Here is a 12,642-nt window from a genome sequence, read left to right on the forward strand (position 1 = left end):
TAATTCCATACAGCCTCTCCATATTCAACATTAGATGACCAAAGAGTTCCTTGCTCCTCGCTCCCAATCTTTGTTAAGTGTAAACTGTTTTAGTGGCATTCAAATCCTTCTTTAGTATATCACTTGCAATCAGTTGATAGTTTCCACAGTGGTCATGGAAATGCTTATGAACCTGTAAAATCTCTAACCACGATGCTTGCTCGATGTCCGATCAGGTGATACGCTAAATCACCGATCCTCTGTGTTACAGCTTCACCGCCCAATCTAACAACAGCAGGAAGTGCTAGCCAATGATGATATCAGATGAGCCTCGATGTGTTGCCGCCGTTCATAAAGGCGGCGATTATGGGAATGGATGGTGATCACTACTCGAAAGCACCAATAATCAGTGATTCAACATATCACCTTATCTGTTCTCCCCCTCCGGATATCAAATTGTTCGATCCGCATCAGCCTTCCTATGCGTCCCGCACTCACCTTGGAGTGATTGGGGAACTGGTTAGTGTGGCAGCTGATGCTGGTTGTGGTCTGTAGATGGTGGATGAGAACTCACCGTCATCATACATGAGGTCCAGAGGGCACTTAGGAGCTGGAGGGGTGTTGATCGTCACCATCCCTTCCAGCATCCTCACCACTTCTCCCATGGGGGGCCTCTTGCTGATGTCTTCTTGTAAGCACCAAAAGGCAGCTTGAAGGCACCTCACCAACTCCTCCACGTCCACATTCCCTTCCAATCTGTCGTCTGCAGCAGCTTCTGGTCTTCCATTCATCATTTCCTGGGTAAAATCAAAGAGATGCTTTGTTTATGGTTTGCAGAACTAGTTGAGTTGGTTCAAGTCCCTGCTCATTTCTGGAGGGTTAGTAAAGTTGGCTAGGCTTTTCTCAAAAGGAAAGGGTGGTGAATACAGAGATCTTATGATCTTTTTTTGAGAGAGCGGAGATCTTAAGATCTGCAATGGGATATTTGAAGCCATGTTGCAAATATTGCTAATATTTTGAAAAATATTGCGATTATGTTATGATCTTTCAAACGCCAAAAAAACAAAAAACTGCGTGTTTGAAAATAGTGCTTATTTTGAAAATAGTGCTTATTTTGAAAATATTGAATCTTACCATATTGATGCAATAAAACAGTTTCTTGTGGTGCCTTTATATTATTTATATTCCATTTATAAATTCATATATGTTCTATATATTGTTTGTCTTTTTACATATTCCGTCATTTTCTCAACATTTTCTATCTCAAGTGGGGAGCAGTTACGGTCATATTGTATATATATAACAAACCGTCAGTGATATTCAATTCTTACCACACATCGATCTCACTTGGAATGATTGGGAGTGGGATTGATGCGATGTATCTTGGCAATCGAAAGTAACTAGTAATTTGGTGATATACAATATGACCATAACTGCTACACTCAACGTGTGGGAAGGGAAGTTCCTTTTGAAGGGCACACCTACGACTGGTAAAGCGAACAGAACAAGCCGAGCTTGGTCTGTTCGGGCTTGGCTAGTTAAGGGTATACCTCAGCTAGAGCTCAAGCCAAGCCCACGCTCGTAATGAAACGAGATTTGCAAGCTGAACATGAGCTAGCTCATTTTTTAAAGCTTGTTAATATATAAAATAAATATAATATATGTATAATACATATATAAAAATGGTAATGATAAAGTGCTCCCTGAGTACCTACTCCCACCTAATAGAAGCTTTAGATTTTCAAATTTCTTAAACTTTTTTTTTGTTGATAAGACCCTATAGATATTATCTATAATTGTTTTTTGAATAATGTGATTATAGTATGTTTTTTAAGACATTAAAAAATCAACGGTTCACAATGAATCAAATTTTTATGACTTAAAAATCTTATTTTTATGTCCATAGAACATGATTCAGAGCATGATTCCTATCAAATAATCTGCGTTGAGTACATCCATAAGGTTTAATTGAGAAGATACAACCTACAACCATGATTTTTAGTACGTGGGTACTCCAGGAGCACCATAGCATTACTCATATAAAAATTATATAATATGCACATTATGTATATAATATAATATATATATACATAAAATATAAAATATAATAAAAATATATATAATATGTAAAACAAGCCTATAAGAGCCGAGCTTGTCATGTTTGTGCTTGGCTCATTTACCTAAGCACAGTAACTCGGCTCGCTTACCTAAATGAGCTGGCTCATAACTTGGCTTGCCGGGCTCAATTTCTGAGCCGAGCTGAGCCCAACGGTGAGTTGCTCATCTCGTTTCCCACATGGGAAACTGCTTCTCGGAAATGTGGGGCCCCACCAATCTCATGGGATCCACATTCTTTTAAAAGGGTCACCAAAGAGGAAAATTGCTTCCCCACGGGGGAAGGTATGAACACATTTTAACAGGAAAGATCTTTATTATGTGGGCGCGATTGCATATGTTTCATAGAGATGTTTGTTTCACCTCCTTTCTTCCAGAAAGAGACCCTCTTTCATATGAAAACAGGGTCTCTTTCATCACAAAGGACATGAAACAAGCGCCCCCCTTCAGAAAAACCAGATTTTCCGGAGAAAGAGATTTGACATTGATTTGAAAGTTGTAGAATACCTCATATGCCCACTTAGGATAGAAGAAATCCTCTTGATCGAAACAAATGCTCCGACTTCTACGACCAGCAATGAGCTCTATAAGCAGCATTCCATAGCTGTAGACGTCCACTTTCACAGTAATGGGTCGGTTCTTGATCCACTCTGGAGCCAAGTATCCCCTGGTTCCTCTCACAGTGGGTGCTGCCTGTGACTCTTCTCCTGCTACCAGTTTTGCCAGCCCAAAATCGGACACCTTGGCGTTGAACCACTCGTCCAGCAGCACGTTCCCTGGCTTGATATCACAGTGAATGATGCGGTCCCTGCACTGCTCATGGCAATATGCTATCCCTCTTGCCGTCGACACGGCAATGCCGAACCTCGTCTTCCAATTTAGAAGCCTTTTTTTGTTCGTGACCGTCGGGAACAGCCATTTGTCAAGCGATCCATTCTCCATGAACTCATACACAAGAAGTCTGTTCAGAGATAGGCACATAAAGCCTCAAGTGATCAAGGTCTTCCCCATGGATATATGTATATTCGAAAGAACCATATAAGCATAAATTTACACCACAAATATTGCTGATATTTCATATTTACTGTAATAATTTCACAAACGGCGAAAATCACTGTATTGAATTTATCATCCTTTTCTCAATATATCGTAATTTAACATGACTTCAACAAGCTAATGCTTAATTAATATAGTATTTACATTTATATTAACATTTTAGAATGCACCATGCACTTTGAGTATTCCAGCTATTTGTTGAATTCATACTGATTGTGATCCGGATCTCTCACATATTCTGATCAGTTAGCCGCACTATAGCTTTCACTTGATTGGTTCTTAACAAATCAATAACCATTTTTCACGCCAGTTCAGGAATTTCAACTACTTGTTTGATCTATACAAATTATGATACATTTATATTCCAGCCAACCATATATCATACAACTTTTGGGCATTACATGAAGGGTATAACCAAGTTCATGAAATCCAATATCTCCATTAGTTTGGCATACACAACCAAGTTCTTGAATTTCGAGCATTTACATTTTTTGGGATCATAGTGGTGCTGGTTATGCCTGCGCAGATCATTGTCCTGGCAGCGTAAAACTTCATGAGCTTACCCTTTGCTTTGGGATGTTGCAAGTTCGATTCCCAATGGTATAATTGTATAACTGGTAGGGGTCTGCCTAACCCCAGCTTTCTCAGTAGAAAAAAACATTAATGGGATCTCATTGATGATAAAAGATCATGTGCAATTATGATTGCACAAATATTTGTACATTAAGCACCTGATCAGTTCACCCACCATCTCGAGGCCAGGCCTGTCAGTTGTGGAGCTCAAGGCCTGATGGAGGGGGGTCGGGTGCTTAATGCACAAATTTTGTGCCATGTGATTGCACCGGATCCAGACTCCTCATTGATGTAAGTTGTTTTGATCAAATGCGACTATTTAGTGAATATCAACATTTGAATCTCATCCATTCAGGGTTTAGTCCGATCGCGCAACATGGTTGGACCCTGTTACAGTACAGCCTATCCAGTGGGTTGCCTCCTCTTCCTCCTTTGTGCTTGTGTGTTGTTGGTTTCTTCCACTTTTGAAGAATAAATTCCTTGGCTTCTCTTTAAAAAAAACATTTGACTTACCACGATCCATCTCGTGCATAAGATTTTTTGGTGATTTAAAATCAACGGCTATAAAAATACCAATATTTATGAACTTCAAAAAGTCATACTTTTTTTTAGAAAAACCAAAAAAGCAATCTGTGGGTTTTTAACTTTCAGGTAATTTCTCCTTTAAAATGCATTATTTATGTTTTTGATGAAAAAATCACAAGAAATTGCGGGTTTTAACTTTCAGGTAATTTCTCGTGATATTTTCATAAATCTCGCGAGATTTGTCACCATGGTCGAGATCAAACTTTCAAGGCTCTACAAATAATGGAATTACATATAATCTGACCAGAGAGGGTCCGAAAAGAAGGCAAACCTGTTTTGGCCTTCTGAGCAGAAACCATTGAGGCGTACCAAGTTAGTGTGGTTCATGGCTCCAATGGTGAGCACCTCTGCTTCGAACTCCCGCTGCCTATGAGGGAACAGCCCCTCAAGCCTCTTTACTGCCACCTGAGTCCCGTCTGGTAGGGTTCCCCTATAGACGCGACCAAACCCACCTGAAACCACAAGCAAAGAAAGCGATCCGACGAAAAAACCTAGTTAGTTAGTTTGGCTGCATAGCAACTTCGCCTAATCCATTTGAAAGACTTGACTGGGTCAGGTTTACGATTAAGCCAGCACCTTTTTCTCAATGGCCATACTCTGAGTTCGTCAATGGGTTTGGTTGGTGTGAGTACCAAATGGTACTAAGATCAAGGTGAAGTGGCCTACATTCTCAACCTGGACTTGACCTGATTTCAATTACATGTTTGGTCCCAACAGTACCCTGACCCAAACCTGATCCAAACACAACTTGATGGACCTGGGTCGTCCCTCAATCATTTGAAGTCTATCCTGGCTCGGGTTTGAGAGCACAACCAGGGGCACAGATTTACACTGTGAGGTTGAAATTAATTATTTTGGGCCAGATTAACTGGGTCGCTCTGTCGTTAACTCATCGGTATAAAAACGACCCATGGTCTCTCTTGCTCACCAGAGAGCACACCCAGCTTAGGCCTTATAACAAGGATTTGAGATCAGGTGCAATGTGACTGCACAGATGGTGGGTGATCAGGTGCAGCAGTGCATTTAAAGTGTGCAATCACATGGCACCTGATGCTCACGCACATCTGCAGGTTTCGAACTCATGATGCCTCTTCATGGTGGGTGATCTGGTTTAGCATCACACATAAAAAGTGCAATCACATGGCACCTGATCCTCCCTCATGCACATCTGCAGGTTTTGAACTCATGATGCCTCTTCATCATGGGTGATCTGGTGCAGCAGCATACATAAAGCTTTCAATCACATTGCACCTGATCCTCCCTAATGCGCATCCATAGATTTTTTTTTCTTTTAACTCAAGAAGTCTCTCCATGGTGGGTGATCTGGTGCATCAGCACACTTAAAGTGTGCAATCACATTGCATCTGATCCTCCCTCATGCACATCCAGGTTTTGAACTCATGACGTCTCTTCAGCTTGACACCAACAGCCACATTTAAGTAGTAACCGGATCCTTGTTTCAAGAAACGAGGTCAGATCAGGTGATATGTCAAAACACAAATTTTTTGTCTTTTGAAATCACAACCGGCCTTGATCATTGTGTAAGCATGACATCAGCACTTTCCCATGAGTCCAGCTGCTTGTACGTACAACGAACGGCAATGATGAAGGGCATGAACGGTAGTGATTTCAAAACACAAAATGACATTTTTTGTTTTGACATATCACCTTATCTGACCTCGACTTGACCCTGACCCAACTGTTTCAATCCTAACCATCCAACCAACAGCTAAGATTCCACATTCTCACCTATACGGAGACTGATTTCTAGCTGTTCAGGTGCATCAATTGGACGGCTTGGATCGACAAAGGATCCTTGTGTCAAGTGTCAAAGACTCAAAAGGATAGGATTTTTAAAAAATTTTGGACCTAATCTCAAAAGGTCGAGTCAGTTCCAACCCAGAGTTAATTGGGTCTATGTTTAGAAGTGGTCAGCCTGAGCCTACATGGTCCGACCGAGCTAACTCACTTAAGACACCCCTACAACACGAGGACCTAGTGCCCCACTTCAATGGAGAGTAATGACGATCGACGACAAAAATTGCTCACCGGTTCCCAGCAACTGTGAAAAATCCGAAGTAGCATTCTGCAACTGATGGAAGGAGAAGCGCATCGGCACTCCCGGCACGAGGAAGCACCCGTCTTCCTCGCCACCACACTTCCCTTTTCTCCTTCTTTTCAATCTTTCTTTAACCAAAGGGTTGAATGGGACAGACACGGTTATCATCAAGCACATCACCACAGAGATGATCCACACCCAGTGGTTCGCGTCTCTGCTGACACTCGTCCTGCTGCCCCTTTCTTTTCCATAACTATTATCCTTGGCGATCGCCCTTGTGGAGTTCCACCTCACCTTCACATACACAGAGGACATTACGTCCGGAAACCCGCCGAGCTCAAACTTCCTCAGCGTCCAGCAGTGGGCCTCCTCCTTTGATAGTCCATACACAGACGCCACGCAGTTGCAGTCCGCCATGCACAGCTCGATGCACTCGGATTCCCTCGTCATGTTGCTGTAATTCGCAATTGCCGAGCTGCCGACGAAGTAATTTGTCCGTGGAAACTTCGCTATCGAATAGTCCCCCCGTGATCGGCACCCACCGGGTTGCACCACCGGCTCCTCCTCACACCCGCCATTGCTCGTTGCTATATACCCCGGAGGACAGGTGCACTTGGTTATGTTCCAGCCTCCATTGATCTCGCAGAAGCCGGCACCGCATACTGCCGGGACCGCGCACGGATTCGACTCTGCCGCCCACTCGGATACCCACCGGTTTACGGCAACACTGTAGCGGAATGAGCGGAGGCTTCCGGTGGCGCCGAGCTTGATCAGCCTGATGGTGGTTGCACTTGCACCATTATCATCGTTGCGGTAGATGTATTCTGGTGGATTTATACGTGTTGATTGCACCATGATGAAGCTCCCGGAGTGTGTCAATTGCGCCCAAACTGCACCATCGCCGGTGATGGAAACAGCCGGCCCCGACCAGTAGGTGTAGTTTGAGGTGTTGGTGTGGCTCGGGGGGACGTAATTGAGCGCCAGCCTCACGCTCGTTTGGTCCCTGACCATGCTGAGGGTGTAGTGTGCACCGAACTGACTCGTGGGCGAGGTGAGGTGGGCTCGCTCGGTTAAGGGTTGGCCCGGCAGGAGGGTGTCGGAGGGGTGGCGGAAGCTCTCCCAGACGATGCCGGACTTTGAGTTCCAGAGGGCGAGGTTACCAAAATCTGTCAAGATGGCAGTCTTCACTCCTGAATTGCGAGTTTTTGTCTGCCACACCGTCTTGTTGTCGCCGTCTATCAGCCGGAGATTGCCGGTAGACTCGAGCTGAAGGGTTGCATTCGGTCCGACGGTAGAGTCCCTACTGTGGCAAATCAAGGATTAAAACGCTCCATAAAAATTATCGTCCTGAATAGGTCTAATATCAAGCGTATGCCACAAAATCGCCGATATTTTGTAAACATAGTGATATTTTCAAATATAATATCATAATGATTTTTTTTCAAAATATATTGTGTGATATTTTTCTTTATTATTTAGAAACATTACAAACTATCGCAAGATTTTCAGGACTAGGAGATTTGTAACATTACATGCAACTTACAAATCACATTCAGTGAATTTAGCATTAAACGGCAGCTTCCAAGATCCTGATTTGAATTGATATAGGCCGATAACTTGCTTGGTCATGACATGGAAATTGAGATCAGGTGCAATGTGATTGCACAGTTTGTGTGGTGCTACACTTGATTACCCACCATCTGATGTTGGGTCCCACAGATGACAGGCTGTATGCAAAAACGGTGGGTGATTGATTAGGTGCAGCATACAGCATGCAGCACAAAAAAAAACATGCAATCATAATCTTTCCTCAGCCGGATAACGTTAAACCAATTCTGTATGGCAAAATATAGGCTTAAAAGTTGCTTATTAGTTTTGTTGTTTCATTGCCGTCTAGATGCTGCTTCTGCTCTTCAAAATGTTAAATTTATCAAAATTTGTAATAATTTTTTAAAAAGATAAATATATTTAGACTTTTAGAAATATAAAGAATTAATCAATGTAATTTTATTTTTCAAGATTTTGCCAGCAAAAGTGTATATGCATCAATAAATCATGCTATATTTGTTTTTACAATAAGATGGCAATCTTTTCAAAATATCATGAATTTATTGGCACTTTAACATTTGCCAAAAATATGATATCTTTCAAATGATTGTGATATTTGTCATTATCTAGCTCCCTTTTCCCTTTGAAAGTAATGGGTCCGTGTTAAACCCATTTGGTGCTAAACTGCGAGTTAAATGGGCTTTTCAGCTTCTCCGATGCTTTTTATGCGGTGTCGGCCCTATAAATGTGTTGGGCATGGCTGATTTACTAAAAATCCACACCTGGATCATGTGTTTTCGATGAAAAAAAAAATGATGTTTGGAGCCTCTTTACAAAGATTTTAGACGGTTGATTTTTTGAACTTTATTTATAAAAACCCACTCATGTGTTGGAATCAAACGCTTCAAGAGGTGATCCCTATAAAATCAAGTACATAGATGACATTTGTAAGGTCAGAATTAAAAAATAAAATGAAAAAAGTCCAAGTCCTGCTAAACCAATTTGGTGCTAAACCGTGTGCTAAGTGGGGTTTTTGGGCTTCTCCCATCCATACCTGTGTTGGGCATGGACGATTTAATAAGAATCCATACCTGGATCACGTGATTTTGATGAAAAAAATGATGTTTGGAGCCTAAAAAAATTTACAAAGATTTTGAACTGTTGATTTTTTGAACTTTATAAAATCCCACCAATGTGTTGGAATCAAACGCTTCAAGAGCTGATCCCTCTAAAATCAAGTACATAGATCACATCTGTACCGTCAGAATTTAAAAGTAAAATGAAAAAAATTCCCAAAAACCTATTTAGCACGCGATTTAGCACCAAATTGGTTTAGCACGGACCCATCTCTCTCTCTCTCTATATATATATAGTATGATACTAGGCTCAACTTGTTCTCGATGTATATGACATTCAACTTTGAGGGCTCATTATCAGCATCATCTAACATTTAATCCTCTGTTTCTTTTTCTTTTTTCCATAACAGATCTAAGAGAATCAAGGCCCCCTCCTCTGTACAACAGTTATGGATCACCTGCATACCAGTGGGTTTCCAATTTGCAACATTCTATCACATGGTGATGCACACAAACTGCCCCTACCACACTACCGGAGCACCGTTGGTTAATCCACCAACTTCTGGCAATGGATTGAATTGATACAAGATGGCACATCACGTGCTCACGTACTAGTTCTTGGAAATCCCCAGGGTTTGGGTCAGTGCCCACCCTGAACCGAAGGCTTTGCCCTTCCCTTCCAACCCACCCACTTCTCTCTCTCTCTCTTTGTATATATATATATATCAGACTGCAACTAAATTAGTACCTGAAGCGGAGCCAGAAATCCAAGTTAGGATGGGCACATATATGCCTAAATCTGATGAAGGAATTCACCTGTTTGCCGTCCACACGACCATCGGATCAGCTGGAATTCGGGTGCACCAGATTGCTAGCCAGTACTCGTGGGTCGAAGCAGCAGGGAGGAATCCAAAAGCAAAGGCACCATTGCTAGAACTCCAGGGCTGGTCTCTTCGGGGTGCCATTTCTGAGCCGATGGGGATTGCACCCTTCATTTTGAAGCCTTTGCACCTACAGAGTTGAAGAAGAACAATGGCTGTCACAATCCACAACATGGTAGCCATGAGGGCTGCAGTACTAAGCTTTTCCCTATTGATTTGCTCTTCTAAGGCCTACGGCTTAGTTTGTGAAGTGCTGTTCTGGTAGCAAATGGTACATGCTGGCCCCTATTTAGCATGAAACGTTTCCGTAAAAAGTGATACTGAATAATAAATGACGATATCCATATATATTTTTAGGGTGATTTTTTTGAAAAATGTTATCACCATATTCCGATACACACTGGATCATTAACAGTTGGCATGACTTAAGGATAGAGTTGTACAATCTATAGAACAGATCCAGTTCAAGTAAGGTCACCCAAATGGCTGGCAGCGGGCTTGGAGAGAAGGTGCTGGCCCTTCACCTCCGGTTCGACTCCCACTGTGTGTGCGGGTGCCTTTAACTGGTGAGCTTCGTAAGAGCATGGGTGTCGGAGATCCCATCCGGGGTTTACCTCTCCGGAAGAAGCGACTGTAGCTCAAGTTGCTTGGTGATAGGGGTGGCAATATTCGGGTCGGGTTGGTGATAGGGGTGTTACTTTCACGAGTACCCCCCAAACTGTACAATTCGCAGCACAAAATCAAGGAGATGTTGATGCTTTGGTTTTACGCATCAGTTTCAGAATGGGTTTTAGAATTTAATTGAAACGGCATTACAAGAAAAACATCTTTTACTGTCTAATATTTGCTACTCTCATAGTTAAAAGCGACTTTTGGATTATGTTTTTTTGACATATATGTCAGAATTTAGGAGGGTTAAAAATCAACGGCTTACAATACACCAAATTTTTAAACCTCAAACATACATATTTTTATATGATCCAAGGGTTGATCCCTACTATTTTGTTTATGCTGAATACATTTGGTGGAAACAACCTCCCACTATCAGTTTCAAGTAAGGGGTTCCATATCCCCGAGTGTAACAAATGCTCTCTCTCTCTCTCTCTCTCTAGTGATCTTCCGCTCCCTCCTGCTCAAAGGCGTAGCTGGGGGGGGGGCAGGGCCCAGTCCTGCCTCCCGAAACAGTTAATTTTTTTTTTAAAAGCCCAGTCCTAGCCCAGCCCTGATTCCATATGAAATAGATTTTTATCCATTTTTGTAGCCCAGCCCTGTCTTAGCCCAGCCCTGACTGCAGAAAATAGTTTGATTCGTCCATATGAAATAGATTTTTATTAATAATTGTAGCCATTTTTTATTTTATCTCAAAATTTTTTTTAGCCCAGTCCTGCCCCCGAACCCCCGACTATCACACACATTTTTTTTTGCTGCGCCCTTGTTTGCCCCACCCCCCTCACATGAATCCTAGTTGTGCCACTGCTCCTGCTGACGCTACCTCTCTTTTGCCGCAATCTAGGCAAGTGGCTCCGGCGTGAGCCCGTTTTATTTGTTTGATGTTCTTTTTCTCTTCTGCTTTCTTTATTTGTTTTGACTTTGCTCTTGTTCAGTTCAGTTCATGGGTTCAACATTTTGTTGATCTTCATGAGTGGTAATGTTGAATTTCTTTCGTCTCTCTCTCTCTCTCTCTCTCTCTCTCTATATATATATATATATATATATATATATATATATATATATATATATATATATATATATATATATATATATATATATATATATATATATATATATATAATCGGGCTGTATGGGGGCTGATAAGCTGGATTGGGTCTGGATCTGACTCTTAATATTGAATAGAAACTGTGTTGATTCAATTGAAATCGGCTGATTCAAATTTGATAATACTGGTTTTATATTAGGGGTGTCAACGGGTAGCATTTGGTTCGGATCCAGGTGAAACCAGACTTGGACCAGATATTCGGGTATGGTGTCAGGTCCGAACCCGAGTCTAATCAGGTCTACTATAGTAGAAACCATACTGGGGCCTGATAAAAACTACATGAACCAGACCAAGACCATACCCTGCAAAATAATATTTTTTATCATTTTTACATTGAAAATTTGAGGGTCTTAATTGGAACTCGGTTTGGGCCCGAGTCTGGTATAAAATTTTACAAACTATACCTGAGTCCATGTATTAATGGATCCTTCAGGTCTGAACCTGAGTCTTAATTGGGTCTTTTTATTTGTCACCATACCTGGACTCTATAGGTCTTCTTATTTGTCACCATGCCCCGACCCTATAGGGTTTTGTCTAGGTCGGGTCCGGATAAACCCGATCCTTTGACACCCGTATTTACCATGTCACCATTCCACATGGTGTCCCTGCTGAAAGCCATAGCAGTTATTTTCAATCCATGGTTTCAAGTTATCAATGGTCCAACAACCATCCCAAAATAGGGGAAACACCAAGTATGGGGGGTCCATCTCCTTCAATTTTGGCGGATCCATAGTGGCCATGGTGCACTGCATGCCAAGCTGGCCCTTGTGAACAACTGTGTGGATTCTCTGGACAATTCCTATGGTGCTCTATAAATCAGCTTTGCTGGACCAAAATAGCACATTTTTTGGGTTCCCATCAATAGCCTTATTTGGTTGCCAAATTTACTGGGTCACCGTTCTTGTAGAACCATTTCTTTGGAAGACCCTTGCCAATAGAAGGCAAACACTTCATGCTTCTCTCTGATTAGTGTTGCTGGACTCAAGAAATTTG

The 12,642-nt window shown here is 41.9% G+C and overlaps 1 protein-coding gene across 1 annotated transcript; it reads right to left on the bottom strand.

The window, feature by feature from the left end:
• Nucleotides 1–164: 164 nt before the first annotated feature.
• LOC149819864 (G-type lectin S-receptor-like serine/threonine-protein kinase At5g24080) lies at nt 165–10,055 on the bottom strand. The gene is made up of 6 exons (XM_089983515.1): nt 9,808–10,055; nt 6,358–7,667; nt 4,580–4,760; nt 2,602–3,055; nt 478–776; nt 165–264 (listed from the first exon to the last, which is right to left on the bottom strand). Exons 1-6 carry the CDS (start codon nt 10,053–10,055, stop codon nt 165–167), a joined length of 2,592 nt encoding a protein of 863 aa, XP_089839641.1.
• Nucleotides 10,056–12,642: the final 2,587 nt, after the last annotated feature.

This window comes from Nuphar pumila, chromosome 12, assembly GCF_984573655.1.
Source record: "Nuphar pumila chromosome 12, dmNupPumi1.hap1.1, whole genome shotgun sequence".
Lineage (NCBI taxonomy): Eukaryota > Viridiplantae > Streptophyta > Magnoliopsida > Nymphaeales > Nymphaeaceae > Nuphar > Nuphar pumila.

Excerpts from the sequence above, each read along its gene's own strand:
- LOC149819864 (XM_089983515.1), bottom strand. The coding sequence starts at position 10,055 with ATGGCTACCATGTTGTGGATTGTGACAGCCATTGTTCTTCTTCAACTC. Across the intron at positions 4,761-6,357 it reads TTCACAGTTGCTGGGAACCG|GTGGGTTTGGTCGCGTCTAT; the intron begins GTGAGCAATTTT and ends TTGTGGTTTCAG. Across the intron at positions 3,056-4,579 it reads TGCTCAGAAGGCCAAAACAG|ACTTCTTGTGTATGAGTTCA; the intron begins GTTTGCCTTCTT and ends ATCTCTGAACAG.